This window comes from Triticum aestivum, chromosome 3B (genome assembly GCF_018294505.1).
Source record: "Triticum aestivum cultivar Chinese Spring chromosome 3B, IWGSC CS RefSeq v2.1, whole genome shotgun sequence".
NCBI lineage: Eukaryota > Viridiplantae > Streptophyta > Magnoliopsida > Poales > Poaceae > Triticum > Triticum aestivum.
Window position 1 is genome coordinate 805,511,107 of NC_057801.1, and position 22,600 is coordinate 805,533,706.

Consider the following 22,600-nt stretch of genomic DNA (forward strand, 5'->3'; position numbering starts at 1 on the left):
GGAAGCACCACCGTCGTCGCCGATCCACTCCACCGGCAGCCACCATCCTCGCGCGCTTCCTCCTCAAGCAGGCCTCCCCGCAAGCGTCACCGAGCACCAAGCCGCGGGTCTGTCCCCTCCACACGCCCCTGAAGCAGCAATCCCTCGGCCCTCCTCTCCAGCAAGCAGATCTGCATCCTCAACATCTTTTCCCTGGACATACCTGCCTCTTGTAATTCAAGTGATAGCCTGACAGGTGACATTTTGTTGCAATTTCTGTGTTTTTTTGTTCTGAATGTGCAGCTACGCAATGTGTAGAAGTGGTACAGGCCTGTAGTTAGAACAAATCATCAATTTTTAAATGCTTTGATCTAATAACAACGAAAAAAACATGAGCTAGTCACGTTTGAAGGTTCTTTGGTTACTAGCAACTAGCATTGCTAGATGAGTTCTTCTGCTATCTTGTGATAATTGTAGTAGATTATAGCTTGCTTCAGTTTGTCATCATAAGTTGGTTAATTCGATATGCAGTTAACTTGATCATAGTTAGTTTACCGAATTTTTTAACAAAAAGGAGATCCAGCATGCACAGTTTCCTTCACTATATACTAATCTTTGTATGCCCGGGCACATTGATGCATCAGCCCTGTAAGAAGCTTCAGGGAAACAGAGGTTGGTTGTGGCAATTGTCACATTAGCCTTGCGCTCTCCGACCAAATGTAAGATATGCAACAAATAAAGGACAAATACCTAACAGTTTCTAGAGCTAGCGAAGAGATTAAAATCTCTGTGAGATATTCATAGCCATGAAGCCTAGTAGCCTGTAGTTCACTAAACTTATAGCCCAAGATCCAATTTACATGCTATACTCTTTAGCAACATTGCTTGCTAGAACTACTGTCACATGTGCACTTGGCAGGTAACATTAACTAAACCGAGCGTGCAAAAAGGATCACATGTTTTAGAGCAGTATCTGCTACTACAACCTGAGGGTTTTCTTAGCTAAATTAGGCTATATTCGTTTTGTGTCAGCTCCTTGCTGTCCATGTTAACTTCTTTTCATGGTACCCATAGATTTGACTTTCAGTGTTGGTGATTCTGCAGTTGCTGTAGACTACTATAGTGATGAGTGTCTAGCTTTTGTAATCTACACTTCTCGCATAAGGATTTGCATGTGCCTTTGTACCATGAGTAATTTTGGGACTTGGGAATTGGTTCTTTCTTACTACAGTCTTGCTGCTATAGTATGGCTCTGTTCTTCGTGGAGGTTTCATTACTTGTTTTGTGTGGCTTAGGTTATATTTCAGTGGAATTTGCGTGATATTTTTGGCTGGACTATGCTCTTTTCATAGTTATAGTGTTGTCACTTTACAGCTTGCATGCTTGCCATACTAGACCATCAGTGTTCCGCTGTTATGATAAATTGTTCAATTCTTTGTATGGTTCTATCTTTTTTCTATGATGGCAAGGGACACTGGTTTGCTTATGCACTGAGTTGGGTTTTATGCGTCAAACAATCCATTTTGACAAGGCTCATTGATGGGTACTTTTTTTATTGGGTGCATTTATTTATATTATATCATATTTCTTCTATATCTGATCCACCATTGCTTGTACTAGTTTGTCAAGAATACATGTCTGTATAGCACAGAGAGCACCACAAGTTAAACACCTCAATCTATTAGTATTTGTCTGCATTTTCTCACATTCTTCTTGTATCTGATCCAGTATTGCTTGTAGCGGTTTGTCCAAAATGTTGAATGATACTGCCTAGAGATGCATATATTGTTTCACCTCTTCAATGGCCAACGTATTTTCCATGTTGTGATGGAGGCCTTTTTTTTAACACTGGGCTTTGCCACCTGTTGTTTGTCTTGTAAATATTGGACAGAGATTTAAGCAAGTAGCACATTGCCTTGTCCACCTGGGATAATGATTTTGCAGGTACCTTGAGAGGCCCTTGAGTTTGCCGGAATGTCGATTAACATCCGTTCCGGCAAATTCGGGTACTCCATATGTCCTATTTTCAGCAAAGGTCATGCTGAAATTTTCCGTGAATTTTACCATGACTTTGCTAAAAATAGGACATATGGGGTACTTGCGACTAATGCCTGTTATCATGCATGTTTTATGATCTGTTGCAAGGGTACTAATTGGTCTCTTCTGCTGTTTATCAGAGATGGTGGGAAGCAGCCACCGCCGCTCTGTGACACCGCAGTACGAGTTGGATGCTTCCGAGTTCTTCACTATCATACTTGAGACTTCAGTATCATCCATGACGCAGGTATATAAAACGAGAGATCTCCCCTTCATCCATCTCATTATGATATCTATTGTTTGCTACATCACTCATTGTCCCAAACTGCAGAAGCTGCCTGACAGTTTTATGAACATGCTGATGGCTGAAGATCCGCCAAATAATGTGAAGCTGCGATAGGCCGGCAGCGGGTTTCGCAGGCAGTGGGATGTGGAGTTGGTGATCAAGGAGGGCCACATGTACTTGTCTCGTGGGTGGGAGAAGTTCTACCATGCCTACGACCTGCGGCTGGGGTACTTCCTTCTCTTCAGGTACGACGACGACGCCACCATGCTCATCGTGAAGGTGTTCAACGCGACTATGTGTCGCATGCGCTACGCTGACGATGATGATACTGGTACATTCTGCCTCTTCTTATTCCTCTACATTTGGCTTTGTCTCACATCGATTGTTAACGATCATTGTTGCATTTGGACAGGTAATGGGAGCAGCAGCAGCGACATTGGCTACAGCCAAAGCAGCAACCACTATGGCTGTAGCGAAAGCAGCAACGATTCTGGCTATAGCAAAAGCAGCAACAATTCTGGCAGCAGCATAGACAACAAGAAGGATGATCCGGACTGGAGTGCGGGAGAAGAGGAGCAGAGTGGGGATGAGGAGCTATAGGATGACGATGGGCATCAGGCTGAGGATGACCAAGCGCTGGTGGTGGCTGACCAAGGGCAAGAGATGGTGGTGGCTGACCATGGGTGTTGGTGTCAAAACCGGCGGATCTCGGGTAGGGGGTCCCTAACTGTGCGTCTAGGCGGATGGTAACAGGAGACAAGGGACACAATGTTTTACCCAGGTTCAGGCCCTCTTGATGGAGGTAAAACCCTACGTCCTGCTTGATTAATATTGATGATGTGTGTTACAAGAGTAGATCTACCACGAGATCAAGGAGGCTAAACCCTAGAAGCAAGCCTATGGTATGATTGTTGTTCGTCCTACGGACTAAAGCCATCCGGTTTATATAGACACCGGAGAGGGCTTGGGTTACACAGAGTCGGTTACAATGGTAGGAGATCTACATATCCGTTTCGCCAAGCTTGCCTTCCATGCCAAGGAAAGTCCCATCCGGACACGGGACAAAGTCTTCAATCTTGTATCTTCATAGTCTTGGAGTCCGGCCGATGATGATAGTTCGGCTATCCGGACACCCCCTAGTCCAGGACTCCCTCAGTAGCCCCTGAACCAGGCTTCAATGACGATGAGTCCGGCGCGCATATTGTCTTCGGCATTGCCAGGCGGGTTCCTCCTCCGAATAATTTATAGAAGATTGTGAACACCAGGATAGTGTCGGGCTCTGCAAAATAAATTCCACGTACCACCGTAGAGAGAATAATATTACACAAGTTCAATCTGCTGACGTATTTGGTGGCGTGACATCACACCACTACCAAGCCTTTACTTGAATCGTTTTTATTGTACCACCTCAGCGCGTTTAGCGAAGCGGTTTCCTTGGCACGCCTTATCGAAGCAGAGATCGTGTTACCCTTATTCCGGGATTCCCATCAATACGGTCGTGGGTAACCCAACTGCGCCATTGATTGCGGCGCTTGGGAGATAAGCGAGTTTTATCAGGCCGGTGGGGACAAATGTTTTTGTCCGCCCATATAAGGGGATAAAGATCCAACCCTTTTACCTGCGCGTTCTTCCTCCTTGGCTTATCCATCTCCGCGAACTCGAGCTCCAATGCCCAAGTCCGCACATCTCACCTCAACCTTCTCCAAACATGTCCGGAGTGGGAGGCAAGTGGATGGCCTCCTCCGTCACGGAGGGGCAGATCCAGAAGCTGCGCAGCACCGGATATTTGTCCAGCAACATCGCGCACCGGCTCCCCGACGAGGGAGAGCTCATCCCCACCCCCAGGCACCATGAGCGGGTAGTATTCCTTCCCCATTTCCTCCGCGGACTGGGCTTCCCACTCCATCCCTTTGTCCGGGGGCTCATGTTCTACTACGGCCTGGATTTCCATGATCTGGCCCCGAATTTCATCCTCAATATCTCGGCGTTTATCGTCGTGTGTGAGGCCTTCCTCTGCATCCAGCCCCACTTCGGCTTGTGGCTCAAGACCTTCAGTGTCAAGCCGAAGGTTGTGAAGGGCAGCCAAGCGGATTGCGGAGGCGCCATGGTGGGCAGGATGTCCCACGTTATTTGGCTTGAGGGCACTTTCATGGAAACCATTAAGGGGTGACAATCGGGGTGGTTCTACATCACCGAGCCGCGTGACCCCGAATGGGCAGCGGCCCCCGAATTCAGATCTAGCATCCCCACACGGCTCACCTCCTGGAAAGAGAGCGGTCGGACATGGGGTGACTCGGTGGAGCTGACCGGACTCCAAGCCTGCACCCAAAAGCTAGTGCACAAGAAGCTCAGGCTTGTCAACGTAGTCCAGGTCATGCTCATCCGTCAGATTCTCCCGTGCCAACGACGGGGCTTCAACATGTGGGAGTTCGATCCGGCGCAACACCAGACTTTGAGCGGGCTCTTCGAAACTACGTATGAAGATGTCTGGAAGGTGTTGTTCAAGGGCGCCGAAGCTCCCGCATCCGCTACCGAAGATCGCGGATTCAGCTCGCAGCGTCTAGCTGACGAGGTAAGTGATTTTGTCCTTTACGGGACGCTTGTTTTCCATAGTTTGACTCTATGCGGGATCTAAACTCCCTTTCCTTTGACAGGACTGGCTGAAGAACGCCGAACAGACTATCTGTCCGGCCCCATTGCCAGAGGACCCAGCGGACGCCCGCTTGACGGGGCTGCTGGCTCCGGCACCCCATGTGGTGCCGGAGAAGAAGGCCAAGAACAAGGCCACGGGTACTCGGAAGAGTCCCCGTTTTTAGGTGTTATCGAATGATGACTCCGAGGCCGACTCCTCTCACAAAGGTGAGGAGGAGAAGAAGAAAGCCTCTCCCCCAGCGGGGGGAGGGAGGAAAAGGAAGGCCTCCCCAACGAGGGAGGCGGAAGGGTCCAAGAAGGGAAAAACTCTTTCCCTGGACTGCTCTGCCAACGCCAGTGAAGACGACGAGGACTGGCCTCCAAGGGCCAAGCCCCTGGCAAGATCGTAAGTATCCGGACTCCCGAATAACTTCATGGTTTTTCTTTTCGCCACATAATGTCTTTCTAATGCCGCATACAACCCTGCAGTCCGCCCAAGGATGATCTTTCCGCTTCGTCGAGCGGGTCCTTAGGTGCGTCGGATATGGATTCTCTTCCAGCCGCCTCCACCCCCATGATGCGGACGATGCCGAAGTGGGATCCCGGGAAGGGACCCACCTGGAGGAGGTGGCCCCGGAGGTGTCGCGGGACAACCTCCCGGACTTTGCACCGGACTCGGCCCCGGAACCCATAGCGGCTCCGGAGTCCGGCGGGCGACCCCTTCGTAAGAAGGGCAAGACCGTGACGCCAGCAGCCTCCGTCCAACCGGAGGCGCCGGACAGCTTGCTAGAGGCGCTCAATGGCGCCTCCATCGAAGAGGAACACCGCACTGTTATGAGTGCGGTGATTCAGAAGGTTCAGCTCGCCAAGAGCGGGCTGACCGAAGCCTGCACCAGCCTTCTAACAGGCTTTGAGGTAAGAATTTTGATATATGTAAAATAGTACCGCATAGAAAGTAGCCCCTGATGCTCGGTTCGGTGTTCGGAAAGAAAAGTCGGACTGAGGATCTAAAAAGATATACGCTGGAGTCATAAAAAATATGTCAATATGGGATTGCAGGCTGCGCTGCTGACCTCTGCCGCACTGACTGCGGAGGTCAATACTTTGAAGCAAAGCCTCGAGCGGTCCGAGAACGAGCTCGGCCGTGCCAAGAAGCAGCTCGAGGACAAGGAAGGTGAGTAACTCCTAATTAAAGTTGTACCTTACAGAAAAGGATTTTGGTTGCAAGAAGAATGACAAGGATAATGTGGGTATTGCAGGGGCCACTAACGAGGTGGCCACCCTGAAGGAGGCGGTGTCCACGGACGAACGTAATGCGGCCGCGGAACGCACCGAGCGAGAGAAGCAGGAGGCGCGGGTGGCGAAGGTACAGCAAGAGCTCCAGGCTCTCATGGAAAAACATGAGAGTTTGGAGCGTGACTCGAAGACTCGAGAGTCCGAGCTTGCGACGACTCTTGAGAGTGCCAAAGCCGCTATGGCCGAAGCCTATAAGGCCCTCCAGGAATTCGAGGCGGTGAAGAAAATAGCGGCGAGTAAGGCGTTTTTCATGCAAAGTAAGCATGTGAGTGTGAATTACATATCACTTACCCAAATTCGGAGCTCTCCAGGAGCGTTCGCAGATCTGCCCCGCAGCATGTCCGACGCTTCCGCTTTCTACAGGGCCGAGGAGGGGAACTCGACGGAGAAGGTCTTCTGGTCTCAGTATGCTGAGGCTGGACATCTGGTGCCCCTTAGCGACCAGCTGAAGCAGCTGGTCGAGCTCCACAAGGTGGACGAATAGGCCATGAAGGGCCTCATAGTTCGGCTGTGGCCTAAGGAGGCCATGCCTGGGAGTTACTTCGGCCTGGTGCGGCGGCTGGTGGATGCGTGTCCGTGGGTAGAAGTTGTCAAGCACTCCGCCTGTATTGAAGGTACCCGTCGGGCCCTTGCCCGCGCAAAGGTGCACTGGGGCAAGATGGATGCCCAGAAGCTTGTGACGGACGCGCCACCGCAGGGCAAGGAGCACCGCACGCCCAAGATGTATTATAAGAGTGTCCTGAAGGGTGCCCGCATTATTGCGGGTGAGTGCTCCAAAGATGTAATATTTGAGTAGACTCGCATTTTGTTATCTTGTGCGCTGAAAACTTAGTTCATATGCGCTAAGCAACGCTTGTTAATTTAAAATATTACCTTCTGTGCGGCTGTTTATCAAATGTGAGAGATGGCAAGTCGTCGGCTTGAGCCCCCATGACACGATTGCTGGGATGTTCGGGATAAACATGAGCACTCTTGTTCCCATTTTTGGGTCCATCTAGGGAGGCGCTCAACACAACGAACAAGGCAACCGGACTTATAATGCTTGAACACTCTCACTTAGCCATAGAATTCTATAATTTTAAATTTCGGCAAATCCCCTAGTCTTCGGAAGGCTGAATTTGGGGACTCGCCTGGGCCGGACAAAGCCGGCTCCTCGCTCTAAGCGGCATAAGTCTTTAGGGACTCGCAAAAAACCTCTCGAACAGCGACAGGCTCTCGCCACATCATGACGGTCAGTTTTAGCTTTCTCCACTGAGGCGCTCGCCCAGCTCAACCGGGGCGCAATCGCAGTGGTTCTCCCAGTGCTACCTTAGCCGATACAACGGAACGTAAGGTACCAAAACATGGGAGCCGGGCAAACCCAACTATTGACCCAAGACATGATTCGGGGCAGATGCATATAATGCTATAAGTTCAGGGTGCCGCACTTGTGAAAGTGTTCGGACTTATCACACCATGATGCGGGAAACATAAGCCCCTTGTGTATTTAGCCGTACCAAAATGTACGGATGCAACATGTCACAAATGAACATATGTACAAGGAAGAAATGCAATTGGAAGCAAAAATGTGTTGCATTACTTTTTCAAGAAAAACTGCTGTGAATGCAGAACGATACAAATGGTGCGATAAGCAAGGGATGTGACTATTAAATATGTCCCCCTCCAGGGGTAGGCTGCGGAATGGTGTATAAAACAGATTTAATGCTCGTAATGGAGACCACCTGGATATTCGTTGTAGCCTTTCTCCTTCCCTGGCTGTTGCATCGTGAGTTCGGCAGGTCTGCTGCCGGACAGGGCCTCTAACGAACGGAGTCCTGTGGGTAAAAATAAAAAGGAAAAAGAAGAAAAGAACGACACACTTGAGAGCCACTGGTGTGGTTGAGCCGCATTCTCGGCCTATCGTGGTCGTGCCCCTCTCGCCATGCCCATGGTATCTCCAAAGCGTAGTGGTGTACGCGAAGGACCTGTCTTAAAATTTGGCAGGGGCTGGGGTTGGGGCCGCACTGCTACGCGTGCTCGGAACATGCCAGGTGGTCTCTTTGTACATTACTCCGGGAGCGTTTGGCCGTGTCCGGTCGCTTAACGGCCGGACTCGAGAATTGCCTTAAGAGGCTGCACTGTACTTCTGCCGCGAGAGCCGCTGTATGTTCCTCCGTTCGGAGAGAGCATTCAGTGTATCCATTGACCGTGATGACTCCTCGAGGTCCTGGCATCTTGAGCTTGAGGTATGTAGTGCGGCACCGCGTTGAATTTTGCAAACGCGGTACGTCCGAGCAGAGCATGATAGCCGCTGCGGAACGGAACTATGTCGAAGATTAACTCCTCGCTTCAGAAGTTATCCGGGGATCCGAAGACCACTTCTAGTGTAACTGAGCCTGTACAATTGGCTTCTACACCTGGTATGACGCCTTTAAAGGTTGTCTTGGTAGGTTTAATCCTTGAGGGGTCTATGCCCATTTCGCGCACTGTATCCTGATAAAGCAGATTCAGGCTGCTGCTGCCGTCCATCAGGACTCTTGTGAGGTGAAATCCATGGACGATTGGGTCTAAAACCAATGCGGCGAATCCGCCGTGGCAGATGCTGGTGGGGTGGTCCCTTCGGTCAAAAGTGATCGGGCAGGAGGACCATGGATTGAACTTCGGGGCAACTGGCTCCATCGCGTATACATCCCTGAGTGCACGCTTCTGCTCCCTTTTGGATATGTGTGTTGCGTATATCATGTTCACCGTCCACACCTGTGGGGGGAAACCCTTCTGTCCTCTATTGTTCGGCGGTCGAGTCTCTTCCTCGTCATCGCTATGCAGCCCCTTGTCGTGTTTGGCAATTAACATGCCTGCCTTCTTGAATACCCAACAGTCCCTGTTGGTGTGGTTAGCTAGCTTTTCCGGGGTGCCGTGTATCTGGCACGAGCGGTCGAGTATTCATTCCAAATTGGACGGACCCGGAGTAGTTCTTTTGAATGGCCTTTTCCGCTGACCGGGTTTAGAGCCTCTGAATCCGGCATTGACTGCCGTATCTTCACTATTATCGCCATTAATGCGGCGTTTGTTTTTGTTGCGACGCGACCTGCCATTACGGTCCTTGATATCCGGACTGCCAGAATTTTTGCTGAGGTTGTTGCTGCGTGCTAGCCAGCTGTCCTCACCCGCGTAGAAGCGGGTCATGAGTGATGTGAGGGCTGCCATGGATTTCGGCTTTTCCTGTCCCAGGTGCCGGGCAAGCCACTCGTCGCGCATGTTATGCTTGAAGGCCGCGAGGGCCTCTGCGTCCGGACAGTCGACGATTTGTTTTTCTTGGTTAAGAACCGCGTCCAGAATTGTTTGGCCGATTCGTCTGGCTGCTGAATTATGTGGCTTAGGTCATCAGTGTCTGGTGGTCGCACATACGTGCCTTGGAAGTTATCGAGGAATGCGGCTTCCAGGTCTTCCCAACTCCCGATTGACTCTGCTGGCAAGGTGTTAAGCCAATGTCGGCTGGTCCTTTAAGCTTGAGTGGGAGATATTTGATGGCGTGAAGATCATCACCGTGGGCCATGTGGATGTGAAGGAGATAGTCTTCGGTCCAAACCGCGGGGTTTGTTGTGCCATCGTAGGTTTCAATGTTCACGGGTTTAAACCCTTCGGGGATTTGATGATCCATTACTTCATCTGTGAAGCATAGTGGGTGTGCGGCGCCTCTGTACTGGGCTATATCACGACGGAGCTCAAAAGAGCTTTGTATATTTTGTTCGGCCCGGCCGGACTTACTGTGTCCGGCGCGACGGTTGTCGTCACATATCATGGGGCGCCCACGCAATCCATAGATCGATCTTGATTGTCTTGCCTTATCCTTCAATATATCTCGCAAGTCCGGAGCGTTCCCCTGTGGCCTTGTGCTTTTCGAGCAATGCCGGGGTACGGTTCTAGTGAAGGGCCTAGAGGCCTCTCTGTCGCGACAACGGGGTGGTCGGTCGGCCGTATTGTCTGCTGGTGATGCAGGTTCATACGCCTCCTCCTCTAATCGGGGGAGCAGCTTGCGTTTAGGGTAGCTTTTGGAGGGGCGTTCGAGCTCATGCTCTTCGGTCGCGAGGACTTCAGTCCATCTGTCGGCTAGCAGATTTTGATCAGCTCTAAGCTGTTGCTACTTTTTCTTGAGGCTGTTTGCCGTGGCCATAAGCCTGCGTTTAAAACGCTCTTGTTCGACGGGATCCTCAGGCACGACGAATTCGTCGTCGTCGAGGCTCGCCTCGTCTCCGGACGGAGGCATATAATCCTTTACCTCTTCTTCCGCCGCTCTCTCATGAGGGTTGGCGTCTCCATCCTCCTGTGCTAAATTTTGCTGGAGGGGGTTGTCTTCGGCACTGTCTGGGGTGTTATTATCTCCGCTGCCAGAATCTTCATTCTTGCTATGGCGGGATTTAGAGCGGCGCCGCTGACGCCGACGCTTGGGCTGTTTCTTGGAGGGGTCATCCTCTGCTGTTCGTTCGCCATTCCCATCCTTTGGGATATCCACCATGTATATGTCATATGATGAGGTGGCTTTCCAGTGCCCGGTAGGCGCTGGTTCTTGTTCGTCTTCGGCATCGTCGTCCATACCGTCGATGTCTTCGGAGTCGTAGTCTAGCATGTCGGTTAGATCGTCGACAGTTGCTACTAAGTGGGTGGTGGGTGGGCTTTGAATTTCTTCGTCGTCCGCATCCCAACCGTCCTGACCGCAGTCCGGCCAGGGCTCTCCTGATAATGAGAGATACTTTAGCGAACTCAAGATGTCGCCAAAAGGTGAGTGTTGAAAGATGTCCGCCGCGGTGAACTCCATGATCGGCGCCCAATCGGATTCGATCGGAGGGGGCGCAGGAGGTTCGGAGTCCGGCAAGGAGTCCGGCACCTCGGAGTCACGAGCTTCATGAGGGACAAGGTCAGTGTTTGGCTCTATCGCCATAGAGGTTGCAGCCCCCAAGACGGTGTCTAGCCATCCGTCCCCGATCTGCGCGGCCGGCTCCGAATTGAAGGTCGGAACGGGCTCGAGTGCGGCCTCTAGGGTACTGTCCGGCTGTAGAGCTAAATCATGCCCGTCGTGACAGTGCGGCGCGCTTGGCTGTGGCTCGAATCCGTCGAAGATCAAGTCCCCGCGGATGTCAGTCGTGAAGTTCAAACTTCCAAATCTGACCTGACGGACAGGGGCGTAGCTTTCGATCTCCTCCAGATGGCCAAGTGAATTGGCCCACAATGCAAAGCCGCCGAATGCGAAGATTTGTTCGGGGAGGAAGGTCTCACCCTGGACTGCGTCGTTGTCGAGCCTATCGGTGACGACACAGAGGAACTCTCAATGAAAGCACCAATGTGCGTCTAGGCCCTCCTCGCCAAAGTCGTTTTTGAAGGGTTTCCTCATAGATGAGGTTTAATCCGCTGTCGCCATCCATGAATACCTTGGTAAGACGAAAGCCGTCCACTATCGGACAGAGGACCAATGCGGCTGGTGCTCGAGTTGTTCGGAATTTAGGTTCATCGCTGGCATTGAAGGTGATAGCCGTGTCGCTCCATGGATTTGTTGTTGGTACTTGGTAGACTTCGGCGACGCTGCGGATTGTTCGCTTCCGCATATTATTTGATGCGAAAGTCTCGAAGACTGTTAATACCGTACTGGTACTCCTGGGCTGGTTGCCCGGGGCTAGAAAGCCTTCACCACTTTTGGCCACCTGCCGTAGTATCCAACATGCTCGAAGGCTATGTGTTGGAGTGGCGCCCTCCGTACTGTGGATTTTGCAGGGTCCGTTGAGCCATCCCTCCAGTACGGTTCCGTGCCCTTTATGGTTTTTTTTGCTTTTTTGTTTTTAATCCCGGTGCTTGAGCATGACGCACCCTTTTATTTCGGACTGGGGTTGTATTCAGGGCCGGATTGTCCCAAAACCTGGTTTTGGTTTTCCAGGCACTCTCCATCGCCCAGTATTTTTGTACAATGGTCCCTAGGTCGGCGAAGCGTGTAACTTCGCGATGACTTATGGCGTTTATGATTCCCTTGTCCGTGCAATTGTTGCAGAAAATTGAAATCGCGCTTTCTTCACGACAGTCCTTTATCCTGTTCATAACCAGGAGGAATCTGGCCCCGTAATGATGTACTGTTTCATCGGGCTCTTGCCGTATTTGAGATAGATCGCTTATGTTTGGGTGGGCGGGTGGAATTAAGTTCAGAACGCCGCCCGATCTGAGGCTCAAAGGCCAAGAAGTTTCCGGATTTGGAAGCTTGGTTGGTTGGATGCTTTCCAACAAATCTAGTCCGATGCCTGACTTTAGGTTCAGTATTTGATTGACGTCCGTCCCTCCGCAGGAATCCGGCATGGAGGGATCGGGAATCCGAACATAGCTGGTTTTTAACATAGAAGAAGGGTCGCCGCATTGTTCCTCTACCACAACAACGTGGTGGGTAGCCTGGGGAGAGTTAATTTCTCTCAGATCGGTTTTAAGCCCAATCTGATCGTAGTATGTAGCGACTCCCAGGGCGGCGATGCGATCCAAGAGCTCGTTTACGGAGGAGAGCTCCATCGGATCTAGCTGCTTGGCGAATTCCGAGCTGACGTGAAGATCGCTTTTGATGACCTGAGAGGTCATCGTCGGAGCGGTGGCCGAACAGGCGGTCATAAGAAAACCACCTAGCCGGATAGGTTGGCCGGCGGCCAAAGCTCCCTTGATGACGGGGCTGTCTTTAAAGACAGGAAAAGGCATCCTTCCTGATTGCGACGACACAGAGGATCTCTCAATGAAAGCACCAATGTCGGTGTCAAAACCGGCGGATCTCGGGTAGGGGGTCCCGAACTGTGCGTCTAGGCGGATGGTAACAGGAGACAAGGGACACGATGTTTTACCCAGGTTCGGGCCCTCTTGATGGAGGTAAAACCCTACGTCCTGCTTGATTAATATTGATGATGTGTGTTACAAGAGTAGATCTACCACGAGATCAAGGAGGCTAAACCCTAGAAGCTAGCCTATGGTATGATTGTTGTTCGTCCTACGGACTAAAGCCATCTGGTTTATATAGACACCGGAGAGGGCTAGGGTTACACAGAGTCGGTTACAATGGTAGGATATCTACATATCCGTATCGCCAAGCTTGCCTTCCACGCCAAGGAAAGTCCCATCCGGACACGGGACGAAGTAATCAATCTTGTATCTTCATAGTCTTGGAGTCCGGCCGATGATGATAGTTCGGCTATCCGGACACCCCCTAGTCCAGGACTCCCTCAATGGTCAAGAGATGGTGGTGGCTAGCCATGGGCAAGAGATGGAGGTGGCTGAGGATGACCTAGCGATGGTCGTGCCTGAAGGTGGCCTCACGATGGTGGTGGTGCCTGACAATGACCACGCACCGGTGGTGGCGCCGACGATCCCACAGCTGGGCGACATGACCACGCCAATTGTGGTAGAAGACTACATCCCACTGCCTCCACTGCCTCGCTGCTCTTGGCGCATCAGGCTGAGGAAGGAGAAGGAGAAGAACAATGCATGAGAACTCAACTTTGTCAGGTATGTCAGATCTCCAAACTGATATATATATATACTTAGTTACCTATGTTATCTCTAATATGCTTAGTTTCCTATAGGTTAGCTTCATTTTACCTAAGTTGGCTCTAATATGCTAACTTAGAGCTTATATGCTTAATTTCCTATAGGTTAGCTCCAAAATAACTTATGTTAGCACAAAATGATCAAGTTTACATAATAAGCTTATAGTCTTTTTCTTATTCTTCTTTTCCAAAATGACATAGGTTAGCTTCATTTTACCTAAGTTGGCTCTAATATACTAACTTAGAGCTTATATGCTTAGTTTCCTATAGGTTAGCTCCAAAATAACTTATGGTAGCACAAAATGATCAAGTTTACATAATAAGCTTATAGTCTTCTTCTTATTCTTCTTCTTTTCCAAAATGACATAGGTTAGCTTCATTTTATCTAAGTTGGCTCTAATATGCTAACTTAGAGCTTATATGCTTAGTTTCCTATAGGTTAGCTCCAAAATTACTTATGTTAGCACAAAATGATCAAGTTTACATAATAAGATTATAGTCTTCTTCTTATTCTTCTTTTTTTCGAAAATTCTTCTTATTCTTATTCTAGTGTTCTTCTTCTTCTAGTATTCTTCTAGTCTTCTTCTTCTTCTTCTTCTAACTTCTTGTTTATCATTTTGCAGATTTGATTTAATTCACGGAAGCTTGCATGGATGGAGTGCTTCTTTTCCATTTGTGTTTTTATTTTGTATCAATGTGAAACTTTTGTGAATTGATGGATAACGGTGTTGGATGAACAATGTGAAACTTTTCTAATATGTAACGATGGAACTATGTGTTGGCTATGTATGTATATATGATGAAACTTGTGTATTGGCTATGATTGTTATATGGATGCTTGTTGTATATATATGTGTTCGATATCTCATATGTGAAATAGTGACCTGAGATTAAGAAAAAAAATTAAAAAAATTGTTACTAATGGCGCACTACCATGTGGTGCGCCATTAGTATAGCAGACTCTAGTGGTGCACTGTGGGCAAAACTAATGGCGCAGTGCATGGTACGCCATTAGTATACCAGATACTAAGTAAAAATAATAGTGGCGTGATACTAATGGCACACCGGTAGTGTGCCATTAGTAGGCAAAACCGGTGCGCCATTAGTAGGCCTTTTCCTAGTAGTGTTAGTGCTATCTTGATGTAGGGTGCGGCGTGGAAGCAGAGTCTCTACTCTCTCGTCATGATGTTCTGTCATATAAGGTATCTGTTCGGTCGATCTTCAGAAAAAATTAGTCACAATAATATTTATTGGTGTTTTTATTATGACCAGCTGCCTGAATGCAAAACGATGGAAGAAAATCCTGCAAATGGAAAGGCTGCTGCCGGGTACACCTATGGCCGCATAGCTAGAGGCGTGGTCGAGGGATTCGCTGACTTTGACCCGCTGTTTGGAGTGGTTGAAGAGGTGCTGTCTGATGGCGACGCCGCATCGAGCTGTGTGTGCTCCGCAGTGGGAGGCGTGCTAGGGAAACGTTGCGACCGGACTGGTGAGGACGAAGAGGTGGACAGCCATGGCACAAAGAGGATGAAGAAACTGTAGCTTGCAATTATTGTGATAGGTTGATCGTTTAGTGAGTGTGGTTACAGCTCGTGACTTTAACTCATCTTGTGTTGTGGTCTCCTATTTGTCTTAGAAATTTATAAGTTCTGTGGTGCTATAATGTTTAGTAAAGTATCTAAAATATTTTTTTCAGAGTTTAAAATTGCAAAACATATATTGGCGTTTTTTGGAAGTATGTTGCGAAATAAATTGCTAAAATTCATTAGAAGGTGAAATGGAAATATAAATTTATTAAATAATAATGATTATGTTGGAACGGAAGATTAGTAAGTCCTGTTATATGTCGAAATGTGTGAGAGGGGATAAAAAATTTGATCAGTTATTGGATGGATGATGTCGTGCGGTAGGTATTTTTTTTGGTATTTGATACTGGATTGTGCGGGTTACACACAATCATACCTCCAAGTGTGTGGCAAATTAGGTTTGGAAAAGATGCTTGCGAAACAATTTAAGTGACCGGAAAACCTCTGTCCAAAGAAACATCTGTGCATTAGATAACGATACATTATAGAAATTGATATGATTGTGGTGGTTACCTCTTTCAAACGATTACGTCATATCTGATGACACCACGGCCTCATGCTGACACCACGGCCACATGTCGGTGGTACTTAAATGATTACATGGAGTTGAAACTGCTGTCCTCCACATGTGTTGGATTCCATAGCTCCTATGAATTATGTGACTATATTGAGAGCAAAAATGTCATCAGCAAAATTAATTTCATGACAACGATAATCTTAGGTGGCAGATGGCCGAATGTTATTGGCGAAAACATAATCCGTATTTTACGTCTTTGTGATAACTCGTTGGTAGGTAGCCGAATCTGGGTGGCGCTGAGTCCGCTAGGGTGCGGTTGGCCTTCGGGTGGGGTTTGATACCACCGGGGGAGGGCAACCGTATTGGGGATAATCTCAATATATGGGTGATGTCTGTTTTTGATAAATTATATCGTGAGCAAGTGCCATGTCCGGCCTCTTCCCCGCCGCCATTATCGATCATCTCTTCGTCTTGCCCCGTGTCATCATTGCCTGCCCCGTCGGCATCCTCAACATCGTCATCCTCATCTTCAGTTATCCACCGAGTATAGCCATCCATGAAACTAGTCATGAGCAGGTGCGCTTCGACACGACCATCGTCATAGGGGTCGAGCCAAACTATTCCTTTGCATTTTCGACACGGACATAAAACCTCTGTCCGGTTATTTTCTTTCATGCCCTGCACCGCCGACCGCAACCACCTTTCCACCATCGTTCCACTGACCATCGTCAACTCTGCACGGTAATAATAAACAAATTGATTATAAAAATGCGTGCATGCATCAAAGTCATACAAAAATTCGGCATGACCTTCCCTAAAAATAGGACATATATGGATCTAGAGTTTGCCCGGAATTCGCTGAAACGGAAATAAATCGACATTTCGGCAAAACATAGGCAACTCAAAATCACAATTTGGCGTCAAATCATGCCACGCACACAATTTCCACAAACATATCACACACACATAAACATATTTCCATTTTGCAAAAGCATGAAATTTTCATCACCTATCTCGAGATCGAGCACACGGTGGAGATGATGTTGTAGGGAGATCAAAAGTGCACAAAGCTCTTCTTGACAAACATAGATCTAATTAGGGGGAAAATAGGTCACTTAACTAAATCCTACATCTACCTAGCTACCTAACTTGGGAGGAGACAACTTCAACTAGTGGAGGGGAAGGAAAAAGAGAAAGGAGATGCATTAATGGAGGTGGTGTAGTTAGGTAGGAGTAATGAAGAGAGAGAAAGGTAGATAGAAGAGAGAGAGTAATGGGGGAGAAGTATTGAGGAAGAAGAAGAGTGAGAGTGGGAGCATGTGGGAGGTAGGGGTAAGGGAAGAGAGGAGGGGGAGGGGGGGACGGTGGGGAAAAGGTGGTGGGTTGGTGCGGATTAGCAGTAGCGCGGAACGTAAAACGCGCTGCTGATAAGAAAGTAGCAGCAGCGCGCTTTCGTCAGAAGCGCTACTGCTAACCGGGACAAAGAGTGTGTCAAATTTGAAAATTAGCAGCAGCGACCTCAGAAAAACCGCGCTACTACTACAGCTTTAGCAATAGCGCTGCTAGCGATACCGCGCTGCTACTAAATGGAGGTGAGGGGGCACTCTCGGTCGATATTTGTAGCAGCGCGTGTTACACAGAGCGCGCTACTGCTAAACACTTGCCAGTAGCGCGTTTTCCACACCCGCGCTACTGCTAATTAGCAGCAGCGCTCCTTTTTAAGCAGCGCTGCTGCTAAGATTCTGTGTATAGGGTTTTCCCTAGTAGTGTCGGCGTCATCGGCATGGGTGGCAACGAGAGGTGAGTATCATTCGTTCTTAACAAAACGGTCTACAGACAACATAAAATGGTTTATGACGTGCTATGAGTTACAACTAATGAATTAGAATGGGATAAAATGACGAAAAAAATTTAGCCAGTACCGTTGGTGATAGCAAGGAAATCAAGATTGTCAGATAGTAAGTGGCTATATATAACTTAATAAATTAGATCGTGAATTTTTTTGTGTAAAATACATCCGTACTGTAAAAAGAAAAAATCAATTAGTTGGGAAAGAACAAAAATCGTTGTCCTGAAAACACGTGTCGCCTCACAACACGTCCGACCGCAAAATCTACGCGTTTGGATATATTCGAAACTCCTGGTTGGGACCAGTAGTCGGAATGTTCGTTCACTGCTGGTTTGTGCGCGACATGTCATTTGGTCTGCGAGCATGGACGAGGCCGAAACAAAAGGCTCTGGCTGCTGTACCGTTGCATGCGATATGGCAGCAGCAATAAGCATGGGCGTGTGGTGGGTGGGAAGCAATGCACACTGTGCGTCAGCGTGGAGAGGTGGCTTAGTGAGATCCTGCAAAATCTAGCCGGCTATCAATACCGATGCATGCTGTGCCAGAGGAGGGGGCTGCTCGTTCCTGCCCTCCATTAATACATCCCCACCCCGACCTCCTCTTTCTCCCTCCTCTCTTATTACCACCAGCTGCCTTCTTCAAGACGAACACCATTGCTCATAGGTACTTGCTGTGCACTGCTAGGGAGAGAGTGTAAGGTAGCTAGCGGGGGAGGAGAGAGCAGGGTAGCTAGTTGGAGATGAGGAGGGGGTTCTTTGGCCCGGCCAAAGACGCGGCGAGGAGGCGTGTCTCCGCTCCACGAGAGCATTCGTCCGGTGGGGGTGTGGGTGCTGTTGTTGACGCCGACATGGCCGACGACTTCGTCCACGTCGAGGGGGCGACCGGAGAAGAAGCCATGCAGGCGGCTGACACTCTCCCTCCGCGTCGAGGAAAGGTATGACATCCTACTCTCTTGTACATCTTCTCCGAGCTCAGTGCAACTGGGATGCTCCACTAGTGCAACTGGGATGCAACTGGGGGAGGGTGGCATGGCTGCCCTCCTGGCGCTAAAACCGGGTGGAAACACCGACCTTGTCTTCTGCTTGTGGTTTCTCTCGAAGATCGATCCAGTTACAATGAGGTTGGATCTTGGGGATGGTCATTTTAGGGATATAAAGCACGAGAAGTCCGTAGAATACTTGGACTAGTTGGAGGTGGTGGCCGCAATCGTGTTTTACGTAGGATGTGTTTCCGTAATAGACTAGAGGTGCTTGAGAGAGTGCACGAGCTGCTTGGGAATGATTATGCAAAATGTGCTTCTATTTCGATTTTGCGTTTGAAGAAGATTCTTCAAAATGCAAGAAGAGAAGTAATTACTCCGACAGTTAGGAGAAAAATAAAGGTCGCATATACAATGTTAGCGTTCTCAACATTCCTAGCCCCTCAAGATCCGTATGCCAATGTAGCGGACGAGATTTTGTACATGGTTCAGTTCCCGGATGAAATAGACAAGTACGATGTAACGGAGTACATCGTAGAGGGTCTCAGACACGGCACTAGACGTGCATGCCGCAGCCTCGAGCGTGGCCACGCAAGAATCGTCCTTGAAGGGTGCATGCTAATCCCTCAGGAAATACTTGCGTTGAACAGCAAAACAACAAATAAACTTTTCATCGGTTTGTTTGGGAGAGTACTGAGCTTTGCTTCTATCAAATACCAGATTCTATTTTGCGATTCTTGCGAGTATTTGCCGAGCGAGATCAGTAAACTGAAGCAAACTTGGTTTCCGAGTGAGGGCGCGTACATTCTCCGAGTGAGGGCGCGTACATTCTTGGGTTTATTAATAGTTTCTATAAATGGAAAAAATCAAATGTGTAATTAATGTTGCTGCCGTTCGTGCGCAGGGGCAAGAACATTCGGAAAGCTGCATGGGAGCTGGTGGCGGCCATGGAGCGGTACCAACAGAGATGCACAGCTCTGGTGCTGATCACGACAGCGATGCAGGGAGTACTGGAGGTGGGGTGGGTGGAGAACCAGGTCCTGATATGGAGGCTTTCAAAAAGATGGTAACTACCAGTGCTGATACATACATTGTTTAGGCACAAAATGTTCTGCCTTGAAATCGAAAAACTTTGTTCATCTATTAATGCTATGTGTTTGACAGGTAAGTGATATAGCTGAAAGAGTGCTGCAGCAACAGATGGCCATGATTGATGCGGAGACTGACTACAAGTTGATGACGCTGGGGAAGGAAGTTGAAGCTTCTGAGAGGCATAGCAGAAGCCTGCGTGCTCAGATGGACGCAGTCATAGCAGAAGGGAATCGCAGGCGCATGCATATGCTCACCAGGGGGATCGTTCAGGAAGTGAACAATGGTTTGCGTGATGCATTCCAGCTAGCAGGGGCAGGAAAACCATGGTTCTACGGCCTTGAGCAGAAGATGCATTATTAACTGCAAGTTCTTATTAACTTGTTCGTAACTATATATGTTTGATGCTCTAGTAATGTCTATGTTTTGCAGTTGAGAAGGCTCTGTCAGGGATGGAGGGTGTGTTTGTAAATGGGGATCGACACATGTACAACCATAACTACCATGGAACACGTTACTCTGGTAAATAATGGCAATTATGTACTAATGTTTCAAATAGTACAATTTTTTTATTCAGCATCAAGAAAAATGCATTGTTCGTTTGAATGGCAATCTAAACTGATGAAAATAATGCTGCGTGCAGGGGCGCGAGCGATGCGTGACAACAAGGGGAAAGGTGATAAAAATTCAAATTTTGATTTATGTCCTTCACCAAAAGGATGTATTATGCATGATCTATCTTGGTTTATAAATGTTAATATATATATCCATACTTCGCTATGAAAAAAAGATTTCTGATGATATGTTGTTTTGTTTAGCATGCATACAGAGATTTTCATAATAATTAATTGCACCTAACTGGTTTTGAGTCAGTAAATTGCTTTTCATAGCACCCCTAGTAGCAGAAAAAAAATATAATTGCAATTATTCGATAATCCAACTTTGTTTACATGTGCAAAACAAGAAGACATTGTCTGGATTAGCAACATGGAGTCACATGAAAACTTGTTTATCATTTTTTTATTTCAAACAGATATGTTGTTCTTGCATATAAGATTTTATATTAAGCATGTATACATGCATATTGAAATGTGAAAAAATGATGTTACTTCAACAAAGTGTTGTCTACATACAAATAATCACATCTCCCACTGTTGAACATTTTTTTAAGGAAAATTTTCTCCTTGATGATTGTAATTTTTTAATGATTTTCATAGATTCCTAGATGAACTAATATGCTTGTTATTATGTCATTTATTATTAAAAACAGCTTATTCCAGTTATAGGTGATGTCCTGTCAGGTTAATATGGGATTACCAGATTTGTTTCGTTTGTTTCTAGCTGTGTTAGTGCATACATGTTGGTGCTTCCATATTTTGAATTTTGGAACTAGAATAACATGACCAGTCCCATTTTACATCAGCTGCTTCTGCACACTTGAATTTGTATGCTAGAGTTGCGTGCGTGTTATGGTCCTAAATGCAAAAAATGTTGTTCCTTTCCGTGCTTTCGATTATTTTTTAAAAAAAAACATTAGTTAGATTTTAGACAATTTACTACATACATTTTTTTACATGCAAAAGAGGCAGCGGTCTCGATATATGATTATTATAGGACATTTGGTATTTTAACTAAGTTTTCTATGAAAGCTAAAATTTATTAAGGACAAGAGGGTTAGCATTAAAGGTCGAATTAAGAAAATATATTAGTATTTGGAATTAAAGTAATTTTTTAAATGACTCAAAGGTAACAATAATGATTACACTAAAATTTCCTTTTCCAGAAGTGGTGGTCGACATTGAGACGACGCAATGCTCTTTAGGTGATAACAATAAGAAGACCACATCTGATTGCCTGCAAAACAGTAGTGACAATTGTGTGGGTGAGTGTGAGTGCATAGTGCTACCAAATACATAGTGTAATTTTTGGATTTTGACTAATTGAAGTATAATAAACAGGCATGATTGGTTGTTCTTCAACAATGGCTGAACCATTTCAGTGCATGCTTTCAGGAGAGGCTTGGGTGCCAGTTTCAAGGTCTGTTGGTTTTGCTACACCAAATGTGCCAATGGATGGTATGTATGGCATACATTGATACTGAATAGTCTGTTTATTAATACTATCTGTTTTACTGACATATAATTCGTGCTGTCCTGATTACAAAAGCAGGTGTGGTAAACTTAGACACTGGGTCTAGTTCAGCTGGACCAGCATTCGATTCATACCCAAAGAGTGCACGTGCTGGGATGAATCTGCCACAACTTAGGCGTTCAAGTCCACTAACATATATGGGGGCAGCATTTGCATCTGCTTGCCAGCTGGCACCTCTACCTGATGCGCTCATGATGCCAGGTGATTAGTTCAGCTCATGCTTAGAACTATCAATATGATAAAACTGTTTGTGGCCTTTATATGTCATGTGAAGTATTAAATTAATTCATGTGGTTTCATCTGGCAGAGATGCCCCAAGTTATACAACCTGTTGTGTTTGCATTCTCCCCTTTTGACACGGGGTTGCGCCACACTGAGGTTTCCGAAGAAGTGTCACTTGCATGCTATGAATCCGTGCAGCAGTGTGAAAGCCCTGAAAACAAAAAGTATGTCCCGATAGTTCCTACGTATTTCAAAGAAATAAATACATCCAATGATTTCCTAACATTGCTTGTTATGAATGTTTTTTCTCTTGCAGAATTTGGTTTCATCATGACGCTCCGTACATGATTAGAATGAATGGAGAAAACTTCAAGGGTAGGTACAATCACAATGTGGCATTTGATTTGGATGTGATGGAGACAGATGTTCGTTGCTTCAAT

General features: G+C 47.4%; 1 protein-coding gene across 1 annotated transcript; it reads left to right on the forward strand.

Moving 5' to 3' along the window:
- The first annotated feature begins 18,279 nt into the window (after positions 1 to 18,279).
- Positions 18,280 to 20,150, forward strand: LOC123067964 (uncharacterized). Its single transcript, XM_044490519.1, has 3 exons — positions 18,280 to 18,653; positions 19,603 to 19,764; positions 19,863 to 20,150. The coding sequence occupies exons 1-3, from the start codon at positions 18,459 to 18,461 to the stop codon at positions 20,148 to 20,150; spliced, it is 645 nt and encodes a 214-aa protein (XP_044346454.1). The 5' UTR covers positions 18,280 to 18,458.
- The last annotated feature ends 2,450 nt before the right edge of the window (positions 20,151 to 22,600 follow it).

Coding starts and splice junctions, on each gene's coding strand:
- LOC123067964 (XM_044490519.1), top strand. CDS start 18,459: ATGAGGAGGGGGTTCTTTGGCCCGGCCAAAGACGCGGCGAGGAGGCGT. Junction 18,654..19,602: donor TCCCTCCGCGTCGAGGAAAG/GTATGACATCCT, acceptor GTTCGTGCGCAG/GGGCAAGAACATTCGGAAAG. Junction 19,765..19,862: donor TGGAGGCTTTCAAAAAGATG/GTAACTACCAGT, acceptor TGTGTTTGACAG/GTAAGTGATATAGCTGAAAG.